The sequence below is a fragment of the Heterocephalus glaber genome, unplaced genomic scaffold (assembly GCF_053883595.1).
Source record: "Heterocephalus glaber isolate CG9 unplaced genomic scaffold, H.glaber_assembly_v1.0 deba00001097, whole genome shotgun sequence".
NCBI lineage: Eukaryota > Metazoa > Chordata > Mammalia > Rodentia > Bathyergidae > Heterocephalus > Heterocephalus glaber.
This window is the reverse complement of record NW_028258191.1, coordinates 4240337-4267525: the sequence shown is the minus strand read 5'-3', so window position 1 is coordinate 4267525 and position 27189 is coordinate 4240337. Positions and strand designations below refer to the sequence as shown.

Below are 27189 nucleotides of genomic sequence, written 5' to 3'. Positions count from 1 at the left end.
GTTACGAGATCTACCTTACTGATTAAATGCTTAGGTCCTTTTTTGTTTACCTGATTTATTCTGTGCTGACAGTGGTGCGTTTAAGTTTGCTCCTATTAATCTGTTGGTCCTTGCATATACTATAGCTGTTGCTTCATAAACATAATTTATTGTTTCAGATAGATAGTAATAAATGCTAAATCTTTGTTGTAAGTTGTAGTTATTAGGAATAAAAAGTACTCTTCTCCATCTTTGGCTAGAATTCTTGTCTTGGTATTAGGGTTTAATTGTATTTCTTATTGTCTTCATTTACCTGTTAAACTTTTATTTATCCTTTTATTGTTAATGAATAGCATGTATTTCTCATATTTGGCATATTGTTGAGTCTGATTATGAGCCTTGAAAATTATTTTTAATAGGTGACTTAAGTCTACTCAAATTTATTGATGTGACTGATGTGTTTACTTTCAACTTTAATATTTTATAATTTTGTGTATTGCTACATTTGTTATGTTCCTTTTTAAAAGGGATTTTCTTTTTAATGGTAGCAAAGTTTTGTTAAAGGTTGGAAAAGAAATAGGCTCTGCAGAGTGAGTTTGGGCCAAGTAAAAGTGGGAAAAGAAGTACACCCTACAGTGAGGGTCAGCCATCATACAAGAGAGAACACAGTGGCCTAAAAGGGATTGTTTTTGTTATTTGAGAAGGTTTGTATTTTTATTGTAGTGGTTTTCTTTGCATTCGTACCTACTTGATGCTTTTTAGTTCTGTTGATCTTGTATTACCTGGTTTGGTAGTCTTTTAATGATATATTTTCCTATTAAATAGCTGCTTCTTCTGCATGGCTTTTATACAAGAAGAAGGCATTTATTCTGCTTTCTTTTTTGTTTTTGCTCTTCTCTTTTTTATTATATTTTCAATTTAGTGTGCAGATATTTGTGTATTAGTCTTCCATCCTTTACTTCATTTTTAATATGTATAATTTTGCTAGAGTTTTTGTCATCTCTTGGTTGAATGAAGGCAAGATGAGTGTGGAACTGCACTGTCCAGTATGTCACTTGTGGCTGTTGAGCATTTGAAATATGAGTGGTCTGAATCGAGATGTTCTGTACTTGTAAATACACTGGATTTTGTAGACTTGGAATAGAAAAAAAAGAAATCTCAGTATGTTTTTATATTACATATTGAAAGGATAGTATTTTGGATATGTACATTGGGTTAAATAAAATCTATTTCTAAAATTTCACCAGGTTATTTTACTTTTAAAATGTGGTACTAGAAAATGTAAAATTACATATGTGGCTTGTATTTGTTACATGCATGTATTTCTTTTGAACAGCATTATTCCTAGCAGATTCCTCAGAAGTCCCCTACAGAATTCCCTGAATTCTTTCTGTACCCTTGATACTTGAAACACAGTTTAGCTGCATATGAAGTCATTAATTCACACATTGCTTTCACTGAAGTTTCTGAAAATGCTGCTTCATAATAATTTTTACTTTTCATATTGAAGTGTAGTTGTTTTGAACTTGTAAGTTGCATTATTTTGACATGTTATCCAAATATGTCTTAGAGTCATTTGTTCATAATAATTTTGCGAGATATTTAGTGGGCCCTGTGTGAATGTGTTAAAAAACACAATATAAAATTTATCATTTTAACCTTTTTTGTTGGTATCAGGGAATCGAACTCAAGACCTTGTGCTTGTGAGACAGGCGATGGCACCACTGAGCTAAATCCCTGGCCCCACTTTAACCTTTTTGAAGTGTACCATACAGAAGTATTAACTACTGTATATCAACAAATCTCCAGAACTTTTCATCTTGTCAAACTGAAACACTTCATACAGCATCCCTCCATTCTTCTTTTTGTTCCTACCCTTATGATTACTTTAGATACCTAATAAATGGAATCATACAATATTTGTGTTTTGTAATTGGCCAGCATAACTTAGCATAACATCCTCAAGATTCATCCATATTGTAGCATATAACAAGAGCTCTTCTTTTTTTTAGGACCCAGTAATATTCCACTGTATCATATACTACATTTTCTTAATCACTCATGAACCTATTGGCCTGTGTGTTTCTTCCACTGCTTCGGTATCATGAACAATGCTGCAATGAGCAGGCTGTGCACACACTTGTTCAAAATTCTGTTTTTCATTTCTTTTAGATATAAAATCCAGAAGTGGGTCATGAAGCAGTTAAATCTTTAGATTTCAAGCCTGGAATGGTGGCCAACGCCTGTAATCCCAGCACTCGGGAGGCTGAAGCAGGACGAGTTTGAGGCCAGCCTGGGCTCTGTAGTGAGTTCAAGGCCACCCTAAACTACATAGCAAGACCCTGTCTCAAAAAAAAAAGACAAGACCAAAAAAAATTTTTTTTAACTTTCTGAGGAGTCACCATACTGTTTCCTGTAGCATATTACATTCCTACTGTGTACAAGGATTCCACATTCTCTGCATCCTTGGTAATGTGTGTAATTTTCTGTGATAGTGGACATCCTAATGTGGAGGAGGTGATATCTTATTGTGGTTTGGTTTGCATTCCTTGGAGATTTCTAATGTTCAGCACCTTTTCATGTGCTTGTTGGCTATTTGTATATCTTCTTTTTTTTTTTTTAATGGGCAGGAAGTAGTAGGGGTCAGACTCAGGGCTTTGTGCATGTTAGGCAAGCGCTCTCCTACTGAGCTGTTCCCAGCTCTAGTTAGATAAATATGTCTTGGTTAGAGAAATGCTAGTATTTTTTTTTGCCCTTTTTGCAATCAGGTTGATTCTGTTCTTGAGTCTTAAGAGTTCTTTATATATTCTGGTTATTAACTCTTTGTTGCACATCTGGTGTTGTGGTTTAGTTTAAAAATGTTTCCCCTACAGTCTCAGGTGTTTGGAAGGTGATTGGATCATAGAGCACCGTACTCAGTGGATTCATCCGTTATGAGTTCAGTAGCTAAATGTGCTGTCAGGAGATGGGGCCTGATTGGAAGTGGATCACTGGAGGCATGATATGGAAGTGTATTCTTGTGCTTGATTCTTCCTCTCTGCTTCCTGGCTGCCATGGGATGAATAGCTTTCCTTTGCCATGCCCTTCCACCATGTTTCTGCCTTGGAGCCAGCCAATTTCAGACTGAACCCACTAGAAAATGTACCACATCAACTTCTCCTTTTAAGTTGTGGCTATCAGGTATTTGTGTCTCAGTGATGAGAAAGTGACTAATCTTAGAGAGCTTTCATTTTCTTTTGAGCATGATGTTAGTTGTAAGCTTTTCATATATGATCTTTATTGTTCAGGTACTTTCCTATTCCTAGTTTGAGTTTTTATTATGTATCACGAAAGAGTGTTGAATTTTGTCATATTGGGTTTTTTTTTTTGCATCAATTGAGATGATCATGTGGTTTTTGTCCTTCATTCTGTTAATGTGGTATATTACAGTGATGGATTTTGATATGTTGGACCAACTTAGCATCTTTTTAATAAGCTACAGAATTTGGTTTGCAAGTATTTTCTTTTTTGAGGGGGTGCATACGAGGGATTGAACTCGGGACCTTGTAATTGTGAGGCAAGTGGCAGAACCACTGCGCTAAATCCCCAGCCCCTGCAAGTATTTTCTTGACAGTTTTGTTATCACTATTTACCAAGGATATTCTCTTGTAATCATTGTCTGATTTTATCAGAGAAGGCTGGTCTCATGAAGTGAGACTGGAAAGTGTTCCTTCATCTTTCGTTTTTTGGAGAAGTTTGGGAATGATTGGTGTTTATTCTTTAAGTTGTATAATTCTCCAATGAAGTTCTCTGCTCCTGCACTTTTCTTTGTTGAGAGGTTTTGATAACTCATTCAATGTCTTTACTAATTTTGTCTGTTCATATTTGTTATTTCTTTATGCCTCAGTCTTGGTTGCTTCTTGAAATTTATCAAGTTTGTGTAGGTTATCTAACTTGTTGGTGTATAATTGTCCATAGTCTCTTATAATCCTTTTAATTTTGTGGCATCAGTGATAATGTCTGGCTAAGGGTTTGTCATTTTTGTTAATCTCTTAAAAAACAACTTTTGGTTTTGTTGATTTTTTTTCTATTCTCTTCAGCCTTTGAGTTTAGTCTGTTCTTTTCTGGCTCCTTAATATCTGTAGTTTTGATGTTGATTTCAGATTTATTTTTATGTAGACATTTACCATTGTAAATTTTCTACATTGTACTGCTTTTCTTAAATCCATACATTTTGGTTATGTTTTATTTTCATTTGCCCCAAGATATTTTCTAGTTTCACTTGTGATTTCTTCTTTAACCCATTGATCATTCGAAGGTATGTTGTTTTTAATTTTCACATTATTTGTGAATTTTCCAGTTTTGTTATATTGATTTCTTTTTCTTTTTTTTCTTTTTTTTTGGTACTGGGGCTCAAACTCAGGACCTCACATCTCCAAGGCAGGCGATGGCTCCATCACTGAGCTAAATCCCTGGCCCTAGTTCTATTGATTTCTTATTTCATTATGGTTGGCAAAGATACATGGTATGATTTTAACTTTAAATTTGTTACTACTTTTTTGTGGCTGAGCATGTGATCTGTAGAATATTCCATGTGTTGTAGGGGAGAATGTATATTCTGCTTTTGTTGGCTGGAGTATTGTGTGTCTCAGGTCTGATTGGTCCACTGTGTTGTTCAAATTTTTCTTCTTATTATTGGTTGTTGGTGTTTTGTCTGCCTGGCTATCAGATATTGAAATCTGTTACTACTATTATCTTACTGTTTTTGCCTCTCCTTCAGTTTTGTCCATGTTTGCTTCATATAATTAGATCCTCTGCTATTTGATGCATATGTAGTTGTTGTATTTTGATGGTGAATTAATTTGTCTGTAATTATGTAATGTATTTCCTTGTCTCTTTTGATGGTTTGTGGCTTGTGGTTTGTCTGATAGAAATGTGACTGGCTCTGTTTTATTTATTTCAGTTTTATATGTCATTACTTACTAAAGTGAATCCCACTTGATTGTATCCCACAAGTTTCTTAGGCTTTCAACTTTCTTCAGTCTTTTTTGTTTTCTTCCTCTTAACTCAGTAATTTAAAGTAGTCTGTTTTTAAGTTCACTGATTGTTTTGCTTGATCAAGGCTATTGTCGAACCTCTTGTAAAGTTTCTTTTTGGTTAGTTTTTTCAATTCCAGAAGTTCTTTTTAAAAAACAAATTTTATCTCTTTGTTGATATTATTTTGTACATCCATTACTTTTGTGATTTCATTTACTTGCCTGTAGGTGTTCTCTTTTAGCTCATTGATCTTCAAGATAATTATTTTGAAATGTTTATTAGATAATTCATAGATCTATTTCTCTTTTGTTGGTTTTTGGAGAGTCATTCTTTTCCTTTATTGGAACACATTTCCCTCTTTTGTCCATGTTACTTTTTGTTGTGATTTCTATATTTGAAAAGATAGCCACCTCTCCTATCTTTGCAACGTGTATGAAGGAAGACCTTCCTGCATAGCCTGGCTAAAGAGTCTAAGGGCCTCTCATCTTTTCTGGTGATGCATCTTCTCTGGCCTGTGGATTTAACTTCCTGATTAGAGAGGTTTGTTAGTGCCCCCCCTTTGTTCTTTTAATCTCTTCTATTCTTTTATTGGTATGCAATTTCATAGTTTCTTTTATTCCACAAAGGTTTCTTAGAACATAGTTTTAAATAGTTCTTTATAGTTTTTTCCCTTGCATTGTTTTGATCTTCAAGGATACCAATTATATATGTCCTTCGTTCCTTCCTTGCTCGTTTATATCCTGACACCTTTTTTTGTATGTGTGATACCGGGAATTGAACTCAGGACCTTGTGCTTGCCAGGCAGGCGCAGTGCCATTGAGCTACATCCTGGGCCCCTCTGACACCTTTCTAATCCATTTTCTTTACCTTGCTTCTTGCTATTTTTTTTGGTTTTTGACTCTCTTTATGCAGCTTAAGTATAGTTTTCATTGGCTTTTTGATAATGTTAGCCTCTGTCCCACATCCTTCTTTTGAGTATATCATTGTGTCAGATTTTTGTGACTATGACCAAATACCTACAAAAAAACAACTGTAGGAGGAAAAGTTTTATTTGGACTCACTTTCAGAGTTTTCAGACCATGATTGGCTGGTTCCATTGGTTCTGGAGTTGTTTCAAGGCAGAGCATCACAGTGAAAGAGCGTGGCAGAGGAATGCTGCTCACCTTGTGGCAGCCAGGAAGCAGACAGAGAAGAAAAGAGGCAGAGGGAGGAGCTGGGGGACCACAGAGCGCTTTGAAGGTCACGGCACTGTGTGGTCCGTTCACTTCAGCTGGGCCCGACCTCCTGGTTTCCATCACCTCCCACTGATGCCGTCACATGATCTCATTTGGGGAGTCGACGAATTTGGAGCCCTATGTTCTTATCCAGTCTTTTCCCAAAAGATCTATTGGCTGGCAACCTTTTTAATCTTGAGAGTTTTAGAGGGCCATTTCAGATCCAAACCCTAACAGTAGTCATGCACTGTTTGAGCCTAGGAAGACATTCTGAGAAATGTGTTGTTGGAGATTTTGTGTGCGAACAAAATGGCTGTGACATTACTGGGTGATACAGTTTGATGGGACCACTGCCATAAATGGATCCATCATTGGACAAAAATGTGTCATGTAGTGCATGGCAATATTTAATTAAGTTTGGAGCATTTTTCTTAAACTGTTTTTCTTTTTACCCTTACTCCCAAGAGTGAGGGAAATTTATTAGTAGAGGTAGATTTGAATGTAGTCTTCTGATTTTTAAATAATTGAATGAATTCATTAAAGCTTTAGGGTAATTTATAGTTTTCTCTAGTTCACTGGAACTCTCTTCTGTCTATGCAGAATAATGTGCTTTTGAAGAGAATGGCTTTTCTCATTCTCGTTTATTCAAACTAATGCTTCAGAATTTCCCCTTGTGTCTGATTTCTTGTGGGTCAGGTACGCTCAGCTTTTCTCCTTTCCTCTGCAAGGATTTGAATCTTCCTGTGGTCTTCTGCATCAGCACACTCTTCTTTTTGATCTTAGTTTTTCAGAGTTTTGTTGCACCCTCTGTGCTGATGGCTCATGTCATTTTCTTTCTTATTATGGCCTTAAAGTTTTTTAGTCTTTTACAAATAAACTTACATCTTATGGCTATGGCCCTGTCATCTGCCAGCTTTGTTATTAAGAATATCACCTAAGGGCTGGGGATTTAGCTCTGTGTTTCTGCCACCTGCCTAGCAAGCGCAAGGTCCTGAGTTCAGTTTCCAGTACCAAAAAAAAGAATATCACCTAAGATCTGTTTTAAGCTTTTTTCATTTAAGAATGGGAATATAGGTTAGTGATAGCACATTTGCCTAATTTATGCAAGCCCCTGAGTTTAATCCCAGCACCACACATAAACGTATACAATCAATCATTTATAAAATTATTAAATGCTCATCAAAGATGTATTTTGATAATTGGAGAATACTTGAAAATGTTTTGTACATGGAAGAAAATGAAATATCAAAATAATGTTTTCAAATGAGAACTATATCACCATTTAGCTCAGATTGTTATATCCATGTCTGTAGATCATCAACATTGGTTTTTCATCTCTACTTTTAATTCCTTCCCTGGTAAGTTCAGCATAGTTAATATAGAAATCAGAGCCCTGAAATATGATTCTCTCTTACTTAGAGCCAATTGTTTGTTTCTTAAGATTCACAAAATTGTGAACTACAAAGAGGCATGGCCTGTTGCATCACTTTCTGAAACCAGCAGGTGAGTGGTCAGCAAAGTAATAGGAAAGTATTTGAATAGTACTAGAAATTACTCACTCAAGGCCTACCTTCCTAGTTTCTTAATACTATTTGTATGTGTGTTTTATGTGTAATTCTCACAGTTTTTTACTTAGCTCAGAAATTTTTACTAATAATAGATTTTAACTAAATTTATAGTACTGTATGTATAGGAAAATTGTATTTTGGTGCCCTGCCTTGGCATCCTGTCCACATATTTTTCTGGGGTACAGAAAGTTGGAAAACTCAAATCCAAGTTCTTTCCTAAACTACTTTCTTTTTTGTTGAGTGCTTCTGGGCCTTTGTTCATTTTGGACATGTTATTTCTCACCTAGATTATTTCCTCTTTTGCCTTGCCAAACCCTTAGTGATCCTGAAAGTCTCAGGTGAGGGTTTACTTTCTTTGGTCATCTTTCCCTATCCTCCCTAGACAAGTAGTTTGACTAATTAAGAAGAGATAGGTTTATGAAGTTCAAATTTGATTGCATAATTCAATTTCTTCTCTGCTAGCTAAGTTCCTTAGTACAAGAGACTGTGCTGATTTACTCTTACAGTTCTGAATGACAGGATAATCTGTTATCTAACAAGTACTTCAAAATGTGTTGAAAAAGAAAGACTACTGATAATTTTTTAAATTTATACTTTACAGTATAGTCAACCATTCTTTGTTTTACTCTAGTGTATTTCTGTATCTCAAGGCCAAACATTTATTTCTTTTGGGGGTTAATAAATGTTTACAGTATTTATAAATTTTAAATGGAGCTTAAAGATTCAAAGTACTTGTTGAATCAAACTGATCACCATAACCATAGAGTGAAATTGACAAGAATTGAAGGCCTTAGGGGGAAGATGAGTCATATCAACCCTAATTCTAGACCTAGATAAAGAATAAGGGTAGCGAAGGATTCTAATAATGGAGATAATGGAAAAGTTGAGGAGCTGGAGCTTTTCATGAGGTTGAACAGGTTGAAGATGTTCATGAACTCAGGAATAGGAAATAGAAGTTGTATTCGGAAGAGGACCAAGATTTATAAGGGACAGAAGGCATAAAAATTAGCTATGATTGAATATTATCAAGAATTTTGTTGTAATGCTAGAGGAGGATGCTTGGGAAAGGTGTGGTTCTAGGATGGTAGGTTGGACTTTTTGAGAGGAGACATGTTTGTCAAGCTCAAAAAAAAAAAAAAAGACTTTCTCTTATAGATGGTAGGCAGTCTGCCTTCCCTTGCTCCAGTACGATGTAGAAACAATGAGCTTGCTGTGTGCCAGGTATTGGGGACAAGTGGTGGATGCAAAATAGACAAAATTCTTGTCCACAGTCCAGGAGAATAAGAAGGCATCAGTTACATAATTATGAAAACCAATATAAACCTACAAATCTGACAGTTGCCTTACATTGGAGAGATAAATGAATCTGAGAACTGATAAAAGGAGTTTTTAAAAAAAAGACAGGATGGTCAAGTTTCATTGTCAAGTGACATCTTAAACTTGAATCTAAAGGTCTTTTTATCTAGAAGTGGGTGATTGATTGTTTAGGAAGTTGTAGAGAGTGACAGGTAGAAGAAATAGAAATTCATTTTACTATTATTTAATAGTTTACAAATCTCTTCCAGGCTATTCATGTTTAATTTTGTTGCAGACGAAAACCTTATCAGAACACATCAACTGAATAGTTTGAATATATTAGTGTTCTTTAAAAGCTTTGACTATGACAACAAAAGATAATATATTGCACATACATATGACTGAAGTGTTCATAAAACTTTTTCCTTTCTACATTCAAAACCTTCTAATTTTTTGTTTATTCTTTTGTTTAAAAATTGTGATATATTAATGGATAGTAATCTACAGTTTGAAAAACATGTGATTAAATGACCTGTTAAGGTCACTGCCTAGCTTGTCATTTTATGTTTATACAATTATTATCAGTATTCACTGTGTTTATCTTCACTGACTGATGAGGTTGTTGCTGTTTGAGATAGGGTCTCAGTTTTTAAAGTCTATGATTATTGGAATGCATTGAGTATATTAATAAATAATCTTTATTCAATCTTAAAACTGTGTTTTGAAAGTTCTGTAGTAATTGTGCTATCAGATAGAGGTGCTTTTATTGTTTTAAGGAGGAAAGTCACTTGCAGAAAGTTGAATTATTCATATGCTTCCAATTATGGTATGTTATCATTGATCTTTATCAAGAGCCACTCTTCTCCCCTTCTCTTGCAGTATATTTTAATTTTTATTGTGGCAATTATTAAGTTCACAAAAGCAGAGAAAAGAATATAATGAATCCCCTAAAGGATATGGTACAATGAATCCTCTAAGGTATGGCCAATCTTGTTCTATCTGACACTGTAATCCCACCCAGCCTGGATTTTAGAGGAAATTGCAAGTTCCAGTTCTATTTATTCTGTTCCATCCCTTTTCCCCATTCTTTTTCTCCTTCTTGCCCTTTTCAGTGTATCAGTGTTCAGTATATCTCTTCTGGAGAAATTTGTACTGTTTGCTGTGCGTTTATTTTTTTCTTTTTTTTTTTTCTAGTTCTTTTGTTTTTCTTTTTTCTTTTTTAATATAAATTATCCTTCTGACTCTAAGGAGTTTTCTTCACTCAACACTGCTTTTTAAGATCTGCCATATTAAATGAACATCTGGACTATTGATAACAGCTGCTATATAGTATTCATGGTGAACATCTTATCACATTTTTGACTTCTACATCCTTCCAGTCATAGATATCCACACTGCCTCAAACTACCCTCCACTGCAGATACTGTTTCAGTGTATGTGTTTACTTATAGACCTTCCTGAGATGTTCTTGGGGTTATATATTCTAGACAGGATATGGCATGTTGTAGAGTATGGAAAGATTAATTGGATTAATTGGGTAGAGTATTAGATTAATTAGTTGGATTATAAGTATTGCCATTGCTCTCTAGAATGGTAGCAACAGCTTTTGTTTCCACAGACATCATACACGCAGGAATTTGTATCTTTACATTCTTGTTAACATGTGGAATTACCCTAATTTGCCATTTTTGGGGCCAGGTATCTGTTTAATTTGCATTTCTTTGATCACTAATGAATTGGAGTGCTTGTTAGCCTTTAGGGTTTTCTCACGTGTGAATTGCCTGTTTATATCCCTTACCAGTTTTATTTGGGCCTGTGTCTTTTCTTGTTGATTTGTAGGAATTTCTTACATATTCTAGATATTAATCACTTAGAGATTTTAGCATTAAAAATAACTTCAGCTTTATGATGTTTATTAATTATTTATGTTACCCTTCATTGAGAATATTTTTTTATTTTTTAGCTACTGGGGATTAAATTTAGGGTTTTGCACATGCTATGCAAACACTGCACCACTAGGCTACATCCCCACCTTTTGTTTGTTTTGAGACAGACTGTCACTGAGTTTCTCAGCTGGCCTTGAATTTGTAGTCTTAAGTTTTCCAGGATGGCCTCTGACTTGTGATCCTCCTGCCTCAGCCTCCTAAGAGGCTGAGTTTACAGGTGTGTACCACCATACCTGGTTCAGAAATCTTTAATTTAGGTGTAATAAATCTTTTCCCCCTTATCATTTATACTTAGGAATTACTATTCCTATACCAGAAAGAAATTTTTCTTTGTTTGCTTCTGTTAACTTTATGATTTTGACTTACACATTTACATACATAATCTATCTGGGGGGCCTCCCTAATGTGGGGATAAAGTGGGCATTTTCTTTGTATCTTGAGCAGTTTGGTTATTGCCCATTAAATCTGTGGTGCTATCTGTATTTTAAGTGTTTATCTGTGCATAGGTCTGTTTGGCGCTTTCTTGTTACATTGATTTATATGAGATTAGCATAGTGATTAAGAGCTGTACACCTAGCTCTGCTATTTACTAGCAAAGTGATCTTGGGCAAATTAACTGTTCCGACTCATTTTTCAGTTTCCTTATCTAGATAATGAGAATGATTTTTTTTATGAGGATTAAAAAATTAAGATTTTTAAAGTGTTTGTTATACACTAGTAATTGTTATATGGTTACATACATAAATGTAAACTTTTTTTTTGTTCTTGTAATAGGGTTTTTATTTCTGTGGCTTTGTCAATATTTGTAATTAATGGGAGGCCAGTCCTTCCCTCTTGTGCTACATTTTATGCTTCTTTTTAAAAGTTACTTAGATATTCTTGGACTTCTGCTTTTCCATTTACATTTGAGAACTTTTTTTTTTTTTGGTACTGGGGATCGAACTCGGGACCTTGTGCTTTTGAGGCAGGCAGCAGATGAAAACATTTTTCTTGAATACATTTGTACTTTCCAGATTTAAATTAGTCTAGCAAAATGTCAAAGAGATGCTGACTATGATTATTTTGGAGGAAGCAAGTATGACTTGATTGGATCTGAGGAAACTTATGCCACTTGTGAGGCTTACTGTTCATTTGCTTATAGCATAAGAACCTTGTTTTCCCACTTCTTCAAATTTTGTTTCTATTCCTTCACTTATTTTTATGTCCTCTGCTTTTTAAGAATAAATTTTTAAGAATATCATGAAATTAATTCTTTTGTCATCATTATTTGATATCATCCTCAATCTTAACTTCCTTTTTAAAGTTCTTTTGATCTAATATGTTTTTGTATATAATGGACATTTCGTTTAACTTTATTAGTACACCTTAGTACATGAAAACTTTTCTCAGATCGGTGCACTGATACTTTTTGAATATTTTTTTTCCATATCCTAATGACTTGAATGAAGTTCACATAGCTAACTGCAGAACTTCAAAAATTATATTAGTGCAATATGATGGAATTAAGAATTTTGATTTTTGATAGATGATTGATAGGGAGGTGGAGAGGAATAGCCTGGGTCCATACTTACTTAGGACTGTGTGACCTTGAACAAATCACTAAACATCCTTTTACCTTGATTTCTGTATGTGTTTTGCATGGCTTGATATATAGTACAAATCCAGTGAAAATTTCATTTGTTCATTAATCTAATATGTAGCAAGCAATATTAGGCACTGGAGATATAAAATTTAAAATGAACAAAAATTGTTACCTTCTTGGAGCTTACTCGATGGTTAGCAGAAGGTGGACAGTAAATAAATGAAATCTTCAGTATGTCAGGTGTTAACTGAGTGGTATGGATAAAAATAAACCAGGGAAGGACTGTTGAACCAGGAGTGCTTTTAAGGTAAGGAAGATGTGGAAGGCCTGTGATAGATGAGACTTTAAGGTATTTCAAAAGCAAAGTACAATATTTGGGAACCTCAAGGAAAAGCAGTGTGATAAAGGACAGGATAGGAGAGAGGTAAAAGATGTGAGAGCTCATTTTAGCCCTGACTCCCTTGTGAAGCTTACTATCATGGGGATCTTTTGGGGAGTGACAATGACCTGATTTACCTTCCAAAGCAGAAAGCTGCTTTATTGGGTATGAGCCATGGTGGGGCAAAGGAGGAAGTAGGGAAAACATTTAGGAGACTCTTGAAGTAAGTTGTGGAAGTGATGAAGTGATTAGAACCTGGATGTATTTTATAGAAACTTTTTGTTTAAACTTAATTTTAAAATAGTACCTGCTCTGATTTGTAACACAATTTGTCAAACATAATTTTATCTTTCAGAATTTTGTACTATTAAAGTTTCAAGTATATAAGTACAGTACAGAAGTTACTTAAAATCTGTAATACAAGTTTCCTGTGATTTGCATGTTTTTCTTGAGGTGGCAAACACCTCAAATTAGCAAACAAGAGTCAATTTCCTTATAACTGAAAATGTAAATTCTAGTTTATAACTATGTTCATGTTTTATCTTTTAAAAATTCCACTTACTAAAATGCAACAGTCTAGTCTAAGGTTATGTGATCAGTATGAAACAGGTATTAAGAGAAAGTTGTGAGAATATTTTCTGTCGGACTGCATCAAAGAAATTGCCTGTAATTGAGTGAAGGAACTAATTATAATTGATTCCTGCAGTTATTTCATAAAGTAACTTTTAAATGGAATTATGCATTGAATTTATATTACCAAAACACCTTATGTTGCCTGCTTTACATTTTCCAGGAACATCATTTACAGCGAGCCATTTCAGCACAGCAAGTGTTTAGAGAAAAAAAAGAGAGCATGGTCATTCCTGTTCCTGAGGCAGAAAGCAACGTCAACTATTACAATCGCTTGTACAAAGGAGAATTTAAACAGCCCAAACAGTTCATTCATATTCAGCGTAAGTTTGTTAATTAATTGTTTTCTATTTGTAATTTAAATTTATCAACCAGTGAAAATCTTTTCTTTGGCCCACAGATTTTAATTTTTCTGTTTGTACACACTAACTAATAGAAATATTAAATGTTAAAATCCATCTATGCTTACATGTGAATTTAGAGATCATTTTGAGTTTTATTAGCAGTTGGAAGGAACATTTGATTTTATGCAATACAGGATTTTATACTGACACTTAAACTTTATTATATAGCTAAAAGGTAATGGGTTGGCATATCCAAAGTAGATTTTTTATTTTGTTTTTGTTTTTTTTTTGGTTACCGGGGATTGAACTCGGGTCCTTGCTCTTGCGCAGCAGGCACCAAAGTAGATTTTTTAAAAGCTCCAGTGGCCAGTTACTGACCAGGAGTGGCTCAGGAGTTAAGGACTAATCTTCTGAAATTTTTCAGAATTAGATCCTATACTTCTACTTTCATCTAGGGGTGTTTTTGTTTTTGTTTTTGGTTTTGTTTTTGTTTTGTTTTGTTTTGTTTGCAGTACCAGGGATCAAACTCAGGACCTTGCACTTGCAAGATAGATGTGGTGCCACTGAGCTAAATCCCCAGCCCTGACTTTTATCTAGTTTTTATAAAATTCTAATTCTGCGTCCTTCATTCTCTTAATTTCTTCCCAGTGTTACTATTGAAATGATTACCATCTCTAGTCTTAAAACTATCTCAGTAATCTCCTAACTATAGTATTTACTACCCTCTATCTTCTGTCTTTACTTTCTCCTTATTATGTTCTCCAAGAGGTCTCTCTGCGCCATAGTGGTCTTCCTAAATTGTCAGGCTGATCAAATTGTGCTCTTGATTAAAATCCTATTGTTCTTTATTCTACAGTAGGAGTTTTCAGCTGATTCTGCACACATACTAGTGTCTTGATATTTTATCAGATTAAAAAAAAATTGCTGGATAACTTGTTAAAAAAGATTCCAGTGCTCTACTTCAGATATACCTGATGTACTTAACTGAATGAGAATCCCTGAATGTTCAGACTAGCGATGCATATTTTAAAAAGTGTCCCAGGTAAATTTGAAATATCACCAGATTTAATATTGTTGTTAAATTGATTGTTTTCATTGATTCTAACATGCACATTTTTCATTGTTCATCTTTGAAATTAGATTGTATCTTAAATTGCTATTGTTCATGAAGCCTTGTTCTTCTAATGAGAATTTGGATTTTTTTCTACCAGGTATTTGGGGATGCTACCAACTTCAGAACGCTTGAAAGTCTGTTACACTTATTTTTTGAAACACATTGTTAGCTTTAATTCAGGCTGCAGACCTGCTCTCAAAGTTCAGTTCTCGGGGCAAGATTTTGTTTTGTTTTTCTTCCTTCTCCTGCCCTTGGGCAAGTTGAGAAGTGCAGAGTCCTTTGATTTTTTTTTTTCTATAAGGCTGGTTTTTTTCTTTATCTTGCACTGAGGATATATCTCTTATTAAACTTGTTAATATGAAGACTCAAGATAAAGCTTTTTTTTGTTTTTTATGAGTACATGTATTCATCTTGTTATTGATGGCAGATTAGATTTGATATAATTAAATAATATTCAGACTTTCTGGTATGACTGTACAGTTCTTTATGATTTGTTTCCCTTTAACCTCATTTTCTGTTGCCCTTCACCTTGCTCTGCCATAGGTACTACTGAAAATTACCCATATTCACCTTGTTGCACATTTCACACTTTTTTGCATGTATTGTTCAAGTCTTTCGCTTTCTATAACTCATTTTAGACTGACTCCCTTATGAAGCTTACTGTGACTTCATTCTACCTCTTCTTTGCTTATCACAGTATCTTATACATAACTATTAGAATATCCATCACAATTTATTGTGATGATTTGTAACCATTCTTTCTTTTAGACTGCAAGCTCCAGAGCAGGGACAATTTTATTTTCTCTTGTATCTTCAGAGTAAAAGGTTTGATTTATAGATCCTTAATTAAATGGTATGTTTATTGACAGACTAAATTGCTTTTAAATGGCCTTAAAAAAAAACCCATTTTGTTGTAGAACCATTTTCTGGAGACTTTTCTCTGAAGCATTCAAGAAAAACACACATGCGAGTTATTTATGTGATGTTTCCTCTTTGCTTTTTGACTTTGCGTCCATTTAGCTTTTGAAATTTGCCTTTACCTTTGTATCAGCTAGGAAGGAAATGGCTGCTCAGAATGGGGATTTTAAGAATTTCTCCTAAGCCAAAGTATTAGTGGTTTTGTACTTTAATAATAGTAGAGCTAGATAGCAGGACCATTTGTAAAAAGCATTTCCTAAGAACAAAAAATTGTCTGTAGCTCATCTGGGTCAGGCCATTTCATTTTTATCTTGTTACTCATTTTTATCCTGTTACTCATTTATTGTAAAATGGAATAAAAATAATAGAAAAATACTTTAACTTTCATTTTTTATATTTTAAGTATATAATTTTTTTTTTACTTTGTACACATATACTGCATATTATATTATATAATGTCATACTGTACGTATACCATTTTTTTGTTTGGTTTGGTTTTGGTTTGTGAGATAGGGTCTTACTCTATGTAGTTGAGGCTGGCCTTGAACTCACTATGTAGTCTAGGCTGGCCTCGAAATAAAGGTGATCCTCCTGCCTCAGCCTCCCACGTGCTGAGATTACAGGCGTGTGCCACCATGTCTGGCTTATACATGAAGTTTTTAATTCTGCTTTTTTCCATTTCAAGTTTCTCAGGTTTTTATAGTAGGTCACTTTAAGTGTATATATAAATTTTCATCAAATTGATAGCTTACAATTTATTTATTTACATGCTAATTATTAGACTTAATAGGCTTATTTATTAGACTATTTTAAACTCATATTTTTATTGAATTTTTTTAAATGAAAGTTTTTCAAAAAAAGTTTTAAACATTTTTGCCCAGCCCTTAAATATAAGGAATTTTAGAAAATATCACTCCAGATTTTTCCCTTTCTTCTTTTAATGAAAGATTTGAAAGAATCCAAATTTGCCTGGCTAAGAAAAAAAATTATGAAGTTGCCACAGTATGGTGGCTTTGTTTAGGCTTATGTTATTGTTTGCCTGGGCTTTGCAGAAGACTCCTTAGTTTTGATATCTTCTAGTCCGTCATCTGATTGGCCACTATTACAACTACGCGTGTTAGAATTTTTCAACAGTCCTCTATTGCTGACAGGGTAAAGTTGTAGCATCTTTTTATAGTATGGAAGGCCTTCCCTCCTTTGTGCCTCTCCAACCATGTTGCCCTGTGTGTTCTTCCACTGTGACCCCAACCTTAGTGAAATGAACTGTTTAAGGGTCTTTTCACTCCTCTACATTTAAGTTACTCAGTAATAGCCACTCTGTCTCATTCACTTTGGTACATATTTTATTACCCAGTATAGACTCAATGGTATGTTAATATACATTTTCTTTTTCTAATTTCTCTGACCCTTCATACTTTGTTACAGTAATAATAAGCTCTCTGTGACTCTTTGACTGATTCCTTATTTTCTCATTCCTTCACATAGTCCTTTACTTCCCACTTGGTAAAGTAGAACTTACCTCCAGGATTACCTTTAGGAACCTTTTCTTGACTCTTTTCAGAATTCTTAGCACCACTTGCCTCAAGGCTTTCTGTGTCATGTGTACACCTCATTGTGGCACTCCCTACCTTCCATTGTGATTGTTTGCCTTCTGTTGCCTCACTAAGATATAAAGCTCATTGAAAGCTGAGACTTTTAAAAATCTTTGAACATCACTGCTTAGTATAGTGCTTGGCATGTGATTACATATGCAATTAAATATTTACTGAGTAAGTAAATTAATGAGTTGATGACTGAACATAAAACGTACACATCACGTGAGGACCAAAGTGTGTCATAGAAATAGGAAGAAAAGGTCCAAAGGGGAAGGGCAAGTCGGAGGAGTAGGGGAAAGGAAAGAAGGGAAAGGAAAAAATATGAGAAAAGGAAAAAAATGGAAACAAAGTTTTTGTAAATAGGGAGGGGTGGAGGGGTTGAAGGGAGGGCAGGGGAATGGGGAAAAAATAAGAACCAAGATACATCATGTACAGGTACAAGCACCCAGTGATGAATGTTATCATGTTGTATACCCAAAATATACCAATAAACCTAATGAATAAAAAAAAAATACACATCATGGCATTTTGAAACACCAGTCTTATGGGGGTTTAAAATTACACACAAATTAGTTCATATAGTCAGATTTAGAGACCTGCCGTGTGACATCCAAGTTAGAAATTAAAAGGTGAGTTCTCTTATTCATCAACAGTGTCATTGTAGAGCAAAAGAGTTGTGAGTAGAATGACTCCAGTCTGGTATACATGTAAAATAAATATTTTATTTCATCTTGTCCCTTTAAGTACCACTTTTCTAGAGTCACTATTGATATTCTGGGGAGCTTAATCACAACACGTTGGGTAACTTAAACTCATATTTTTAACAACACATGGATGCATCTGGAAGGTATATAGTCTCTAATGTCCCAGATACTCTTTCTCATTTAAGCTGATTTTACATAGGGGTCATTTGTATATTGCTTGCAGAAAATGCTAACTCTGTTTTACTTAGTTTATACACATTTATTTTGGATACTTCAGCCCCAACACAGTGGATCCTTGACTTACAAACTCATTTTGTTCCCAAGAGCTGATTATAACTCAAGTTGGTCAATTGAAGGCTTAAGCTCCTCTACACAGCCTTCAGAGTCTCTCTATTGTGTACAGGTAAATCTCAGTGTCCTTAGAGAGACATTGGCCCAGGTTTTCTCAGTTAATCCCAAACAGGAAAGGATATCGTCCAGAATTCTTTAAGGGTTAAATCTGTATCTGAGACTATCTGGAAGGACAAATGCCCAGCGTTCAGATCATACATAACTCAAGACTTTGGTCATAAGTTAAAACTAAAATTCTGGTCAGAACCCAACTTGCTCATATGTCAGACTGGTTGTAACTCAAGAGTCCACTGTATTACCATTCTTTTGTTGTTTTTGAAGTTAAGTAACGTCATTAAATTCAAGACTCACATTTTTTTCCTTACGGAAAAAGGACTTTGTTTACTTTCAGTAAATTATTTAATCTCCCATTGCCCCTTTTATTTAATGTTTTACAGTTGACATTATCAGAATTTGGAACAAGAAGGAATTGAGGTATTATTTCATAAAGCTAATTTGTGTCCTGTTTTGAAACCACTTAAATGGTTCTTGGAAGCAGGACTCCCCTTTCTTGATTTGAAATGAAAGTTCCATTTCCCCCTTTTCACTGCCATACACTTGCAAACAGATTAGTAGACCACCTCACCTGCTGGACTGAAAGGACAGTTCAGGAGAACAAGGATAGATGGGATAACTCCTTGTTATCTATCAAGAAGCAAAAGGAGCTTACTCAAATTTGCATCGTTTGTGTCTGCTCCCAAGATATGAAGTCCAAAAAATCCAATACAAATTATGAGTGTGTATTATTTGTACAGTAACACTTCTTGGTGAGAAGGATGCATTCCAGGGACATCATTTTCTTGTAAAAATGTCGACTATGAGGGCAGTGAGCAAGGCCAGACCCTGGGAATAACCTACATTCACACAAACTAGTTCTAGGGATCTTCTTTTCTTCTCAGATTGCACAGAACCTGTCACCAAATCCTATACTTGGACAGAGCTGATAGAACAGTATCTGGGTGGCAGCTAATTCAGGAAGGAAAATGGGCCCCGAAACTCAGAAGATAGTACATAGCATTTTAGGGAAATGCAAAATAATCATTTAGTAGTCAGGGGAGAGAGATGAAAGAAAAGTCTGGAGTTCAAGAAGACTGCCCCTTTGATCTGTGTGCATTTTTCTATGTCTGGTGTTCCACAAAGAAAAAGAAAAAAAGGGAGAGGATTTGCAGTGACTGAATAAAATACAGCATATAAGATTAAAGACCATGGTTAAAGAAATAATGGAGAAAGTAAAGGCACAGTGGTAAGAAGTATATTTGATGGATCACAGCACATATTTTAGTTGAAGTATAATAGGCAAGCGGGATTGGTCACGCAGTGCATGTTTCATGGTGTGGAAGCACAGAGAACCTGCCTGTGATCCCTCCGAAGAAATTGTAATATAAACTCAGCACAGCTGCGTGTGCTAGTAGGCATTACCAGATATAGACTTGAGCATATTCACCTAGCAGCTGCATCTTCATGAAGATTACCCAGTCATGCCACACTGCCCTGAGAGTCTTCATCTTTCAGCATCTTGTCTTCCACAGAAGACTAAAGGAAATTTGCCTTCCCATGTTTTCTCAATAATATTCCATAGGTTGCCTGCCTATAAAAATGTTCTCTTGTATGCTTATTTCCTTGAAAATTTTAGAAGACTAAAGTTTTCCTTCCATAGTTATGGGTAAAAATCAGTGAAATAGCTGACATTTACTGACCTCTCTGTACATGGGCTGTTTGTGTTTTGTATACTAGGCCAGTTCCTCAAAGGAATGTTACAAGGTATTTTGCCCCCACGTAACTGGACATTGAATCCAGGATCTTCACATCCAGCTGTATCCCCAATTCATTTTAAAATTTTTCAGAGACAAGGTCTCACTAAGTTGCCTGGGCTGTGCTTGAATTTATGATCATCCAGCCTCTCACAGTGCTGGGATTACAGGCTGAGACAGCTAATATTTTTAATCCCCATTTTAAATTGAAGATTACATGAAGAGCAGAAGATAATGCAACTAAACAAGTACAAGAATCAGAATTAGAATCCACACGATCTGGCTTCATGGTGTGCCTGTTTAACCATATTATACTGCTTCTCAGTCATGGTTCATCATTATAAGTTACAAATGCTGATACACATTAATCATAGGTATTTATTACTGTTCAAAAGGGTTTGGAAATAGACTCAACAGTGTGGGGGGGAATAAAGGACTGTCTTATAAATGGTTGGATAAATTGCAGGGCAAGGAATAGGTTGCCTGTTGATAGAAGAGTCAGATGCACACAACTCTTAAGAAATACTCTTTCTCTTTTGGTCTGCCAGGGATTTAATGACTAGAAGAGCACTCTGCATGGGTAAAAGGAGAGGTGCCAGGTAGAGGGAAATATTTGAAGAAAAGGAAACCATGAAGATAATAAAAACAAGCACTTCACATTTTACTTATTTTCATAGAAAAGTGAGCAGCTCTATTAAAAGGAGGTGAATTTTGCCTTGTGGGAAAAACCAAGTTCAACTTGTAAAAGAGCCTTTTAGGTTTTGTAACTCAAAGATAACTGGAGGGAAAGCCAGTGGGAAAACAGTATAGAGCCATAAATTGCTTGAGTTCCAGCACACGCACATACACACACGGAGGCTTAACCAGAATGTTTGGGCTTTAGGAACTAACCAAGCAGAGATAGAACATAGCTGCTAGTGCTTTTAGGGTTGCTCCAGGTACCTCTTACTGTCATCCACAATAATCACAGAATCCTAATAGAAGAGGCTTAGGTTGGGAAAGGGCTGTGTGCAGTTAGTGATCTCTAAATCTTCAGATAAGCACTACACTTGGCAAAGGACATAGTTTGCTTTGAATGAAATGAAATAGACTCTGTTGGACCTTGGTCAAGTGGGCTTTATTCATTTGTTTAAATTATGGTTACTGTACCTCTTAGGGTTTCAGAGGAGGCTAAAATGGACAATAGGACTGCTGCAAAGGATGAGAGAATTAAAAGCCTTTATCCTGATGGTGCTTTTTAAATTACTCAAAGATAACACTTAAGTGATTAAATAATTGTTTTCTCACTGACAATATTCTTGTCAATAAAATAATGAAAGTTGTAGGAATACAGTTCCCTCCCTTTCATGGAGTTGACTAAAGCCTCTTATCCTGCCCCACTCAGACTAAACTTTGTTCAAAAATAGTTATTTCTTATTACTGACTTAAGAGTCTCCTTTGTTTCTCAAATAGAAGCTAAGAAAGTAGGGTAGTTTGGCTTTTTTTGGGGGGGGGATTTTTATACTCTGATTATAATGAAAAGCAAAATATTAATTGCAGAAAAAAATTAACCCATCTTACAAAGATAGCCAACACAGATAAAAGTAGTATTTTCTTGCTGGAGATTTATCTCAGTGGTTTCGGCACCTGCTGTGCAAGCACAAGGATCTGAGTTCGATCCCTGGCACCACCACCAAAAAAAAAAGTAGTGTTTTCTTCCCTTTATTACAAATATACGTTATGGCTAGGGTATAGTGCCACAGGAGGCTGAGGCAGGAGGATCACAGAGAGTTCAAAGATAGCCTGGGATACATAGTGAGTTCAAGGCCAGCCTGGACTACATAGCTAGACCCTGTCTCAAACAAAAAACCCCAAATATGTATTATATTTTGTATATGCGTGTAAGTATATGTGTTTATGGATTTTGCTTTTTAACTATTAGGATACTAAAAAAGCTAAGTATTTTTCAGGTAACTAAATAGTTATAATAATTTTTAAAGCTATAAAATATTATAAGAAATTAGTTTCATATCCTTCAGTATTTAGTAGGAATCTATAACAAAGCCAGTTACAGATTGAAGATTTTAACTGAAAATTTTTGCTTCTGTCTTAATTATCAAGGAGTTTTAGATTCAGATTATTTGTGGTTTTGTTACATTAGCAAAATATGAATTTGTATATTTGTAAACTTATTAGTAATTTGCATTAGTAAAATGAATTTCAACGTAAGTAAGATTTTAGGCTTTTCAAAAGTTAGTAGACTTGGGCCAGGGATTTAACTCAGTGATGCCACCGCCTGCCTCTCAAGTACAAGGTCCCAAGTTCGATCCCCAGTACCAAAAAATAATAATAATAATAATTTTAGATTTACAAATAGACATGCAGCTAGTCTAGAGAGTTCCCATATGCATGCTCATGTGTGCACTTGCACACTTTTTCCTAAAATTAATATCTTTTATTTGTTGGTACATTTGTTATAATAATAATGCCTTATTAATAACTAAAGTCCATAATTAATGTTTGCATTTTGTTGTACAGTTTTACGGACTTTGAAAAATGTTTAATATTATACATCTACTATGACAGTATCCTACAGAATAGTTTCACCATGGTGAAAACTTCCTCTGTGTTATCAGTTCATCCCTCTAGAATTCTTGGCAACCATTGACCTATTTACTGTTTAATTTTTCCTTTCCAGAATATCATATTATTGGAATCATACACTAGATAGGTGTTTTATTTAGTTGGCTTCTTTGACTTAGCAATATGCATTTAAATTTTCTTATGTCGTTTCCCTGCAACTTGTTTATCCCTTCACCTATTTAAAGATAATCTTGGTTGCTTCCAGTTTCACATGATTAGTAAAACTGCTCTAAATATTCACGTACAGGTTTTTTATGAACATGAATTTTTAGCTCAGGAAATACCTACGTTGAGAACTGTTTTCCAAAGTAGCTCTATCATTTTGCATTCTCATAACAATGAATCAGAGTTCTGTTGCCCTGCATCCTTACTCTGACTTGGCATTGTCATTTTTGGTGTTTTAGCCATTTTAACAGGTATGAAGTGGTACTTTTATACCCTGATGATTTAGGATTTTGAGTATATTTTCATGTGATTAATTTTTACCTTCTTCAGTGAAGTATCTGTTCAGATCTTTTTCCCATTTCTTAATTGGATGGTTTGTTTTCTTGTTACTGAGTAGTGTTCTTTGTATATTTTAGATACAAGACCTTTGTAGATGTGTATTTGCATATATCTCCTCAGTGGCTTGTCTTTTCATCGACATTTTGTTGTCTTTTTACAGAGTAGTTTCTAACCAAGTACAACTAGACATTATTTTAGTTATAGAGCACTTGTCTAGCTTACTTGAGGCCCTAGGTTCAGTCCCTAATACTGCAAGAAGAAACAAACAAAAAGTGTAGCCAGGTAAGCTCTTGTCATTTCAACAAAAAAGTAAAAATTCAAAATGATGCGGCATTAAATTTACCTCATGAAGAAATAGCCTTGGTGGGGGGGGGCGTCATTAGAAGATGAAAATTTGCCCTCTTTATTTTCCTGTTTCCTTTTACCTAACAAATATTCATATAGATTTGGAGGATTTCAAAGCTAGTGCAAACGTTAAACATTGTTTAGCCCTTGGGGTGATTTTTAAACTCAGAGTGAAGGGGTGGGGTTTCCCCAGCTCCATCTGATGACACATATTAAATGACTGATGGCTAATGTATGACCTAGGAATCTGAATTTTTAACAAGTTCTTTGGATGATTTTTTTAACCAAGCTAGTCTCCTGCAGTGGAGAGTTACAACAGAAAAGGCCCAGTATTCTGATTTCACATATCAGTAACAAAAGCTAGGAAAAGTAAATGACGTATGAAAGACTACACCTGTGGAATGAAAGCAGTAAGATAATAAGTAGATGAAGCTTCATCTTTTCCTGTAGCTCCATACTTGCTGTGATTTTAAGCATTTAATGGCTCAAGGCACTGTGCCTCATACATGTAATTAAGCATAGTCTTTGTTCATCTTAAGGCAGTCAAACAACATCACCAAATGAATTGCATGTGTTTGGTGGTTTTTTTTTTCCTTATTGTTATCTGTTTTAGAATATTTCTAAATGGCCTGTTAGTTGTGGCAATTCCATACCTCCTCAAGTTTTAATTATTAATGGTTAATCTTTATTCAGAGAGAATCTCCTACCTTTTTCCTCCACTACATGTTTTCATCCCATTTCTATCAGTTATAACAATTAATTATAATTCTGTGATCATCGTTTAAGAGAACTTTTGGCCAAATAGAATTTCCAGCCATAGTAACTATCTTTAAGTTCTAACCTTCAAATTAGATGTTTTCTCTGAATATTTACTACTGCATAGTAACCATTGAAAAAACTATTAAAGAACTTTTTCTGGTAGCAGTAGCTTGGTGATAAATTTTAGAGTACTGTATAATGTTCATGTATCTTTGATGGCAGGCTCATAGCAAGGTGATTGATTGTATTAATATGATTCAGTTTAAGAGTATTTACAAAACTTCCCTCCTTAACCCCAAAAGTAGCTTCATTTAGAAACCATAGTAAAAAACAAAACACTTTGAATCTAATTACTTTGAGCTATATTAATATGTGAAGTTTTAAAGGTTAGAAATGAGATTTTATAATTCATTTTTTTAATCGTCATGATTTTCTTTTTGCAGTGCTAGTGATTGAACATGGCTTCTTGCATGCCAGGCAAGCACTTTACCACTGAGTTACATCACCAGTCTTTTTATTCTGTGTTTGAATATGATATCCGTGTGTGTAGTTTTTTGTTCTTGTTTCTTTTGGACTCTTAATCCTCTTTGGTGTCCTTTGAGCTTTCTGTATCTGTGGTTTGATGTCTGACATTAATTTTGGGGAAATTCTCAGTCATCATTGGTTCACATATTGCTTGTCTTCTGTCTTCTGATATTTCTATTATGCATTTTACACTTTTTGTAAGTTGCCCTACGGTTCATGGATATTCTGTTCTGATTTTTACAGTCTTTTTTTTTCTTTGCATTTCCATTTTAGAAGTTCATATTATTATGTTTTTCAGATTCAGAGATCATTATGTCTGGTCTATTTATTAGGCACTCTTTGTTCTAGTAATTTTGATTTCTGCAATTTTAAAATTGTTTTCTAGAATCTTTTGTCTTACAGTTTCCCTTGTCCATCTCTTCTTGAATGTTGTCTCCTTTTTCTATTAAAGTCTTAGGCATTTAGAATTTTTTGAATTTCTGGTAAGAGTACAGCATTCCTGTCATATCTGACTCTGGTTTTGATGCCTACCTTGTCTCTCCAGGCTTGTTTTTTACTGTGCCTTATAATTGTTTCTTGAACAGTGGACTTGTTGTATTAGGTAAATGAAGAACTGCAACAGATAGAATTTTAATAATGTGCTGGGAAGGTGTGTTTGTGTCTGGGGAAAACATTCTTAAGTCCTCCTACAGTTAGGTCTGTCTTTGGTGAGCTTGAATTCTCTGGATTATGAACTTCACCAGTGCTTCTCGGTTTCTTTCACCCCTTTGGTTTTACAGAATTGCTAGTGAGGCTGGAGTTGGTTCCTGCCACTACCTGCACCACCCCATTGAAGACTGGAGGAAGCTGGAGTTAGATTTTTTCTTTCCCCAGGTCAGTTAGGCTCTGATAAAGCACCAGCAGATTAGGCTCTGGGGAAATAGTATCCGTTGAGTATAGGCTTTAAAAAAGGAATGCTTTTGAACACGTTTCAAAATGTGTACCTTTTCTTTCCTTCAGAAGCACAAGGGGGACCCCCCCCCCCCAGTGTTCAGTGTGAGGATCTGGTCAAGCTCCTGAAGGTAAAACAAAAGTGTGAGGGCCCCGAGTGACAGGGGTGCCTGGAGTTTCTCTCTCGTAGCCATGCTGTGCCTCCAGTAATTCATCAGTTAGTTTTGGTTTTCCACATCTTCCATTCCCCATTTGTTCATAAAGTTTTCTGTTCCAGGAGGTTGTGATTCTCTGTACTTCCCTCTCCAATTTTGAGGGCGGTGATTGGACTTGTGACCTTACTCTTCTGTTATCTAAGAGCTGTTAATTTTTGTTTGTTCAGCTTTTTACATATTGTTGAGACAGATTGACAGTTTCTAAGTTCTTTATCTGGAAGCAGAAAACCCTACATATAATTTGGTTTTCACCTTTTCATAGACTTTTTTTTTTTTTTTGGTACCGGGGATCGAACTCGGGTCCTTGTGCTTGCGCAGCAGGCGGCGAAACCACTGAGCTAAATCCCTGGCCTTCATAGACTTTTTACAGGCATTGTCTTCATAATTTTTTATTGTTGCATTTTTTTATGAGATTGATATATAGTAACAACAGATTTCTTCTAGTGGAAACAATAGATTTGTAATTTTTTGGAGGTGTTATCATTGATAACATTGCTTGCATTAGTAATTTTGTCTTTTTAATTCCTCTCAGGTTTATACAATGAAAAATTTCTAAACAAATCACTTCTAGAATTTTTATGATTTTTTAAAGATGTCTTCAGTAGTATTAAATATTTTCATTTTGGTAGAATGGTCTTATTTCAATTTTGAAAAATCTGTGTGGTCGATAACTTTGATATTGATTTTAAGGAAAATGTTACACTGATTTCTTTATAATCTTATTCAAGGGCAGTTTCAGAGAGCTCTTCCTCAGATGCTTTCTTTATTTTTAATAGAATGTATATTTCTTGGGGACTAAGATCATAGCTTATTTTTAAATATTTTTCTTCTTAAGGAGTCTTTAACTTCAGTGAAACCAAAGA

At 34.9% G+C, this 27189-nt stretch overlaps 1 protein-coding gene across 1 annotated transcript in view; it reads left to right on the top strand.

The window, feature by feature from the left end:
• Epc2 (enhancer of polycomb 2) overlaps nucleotides 1–27189 on the top strand; it is a 148469-nt gene that overhangs the window by 48811 nt on the left and 72469 nt on the right. Inside the window, exon 2 of the mRNA XM_004869992.4 lies at nucleotides 13774–13933. Coding sequence (XP_004870049.1) covers nucleotides 13774–13933 — 160 coding nt within the window. The remainder of the gene's footprint in view (nucleotides 1–13773; nucleotides 13934–27189) is intronic.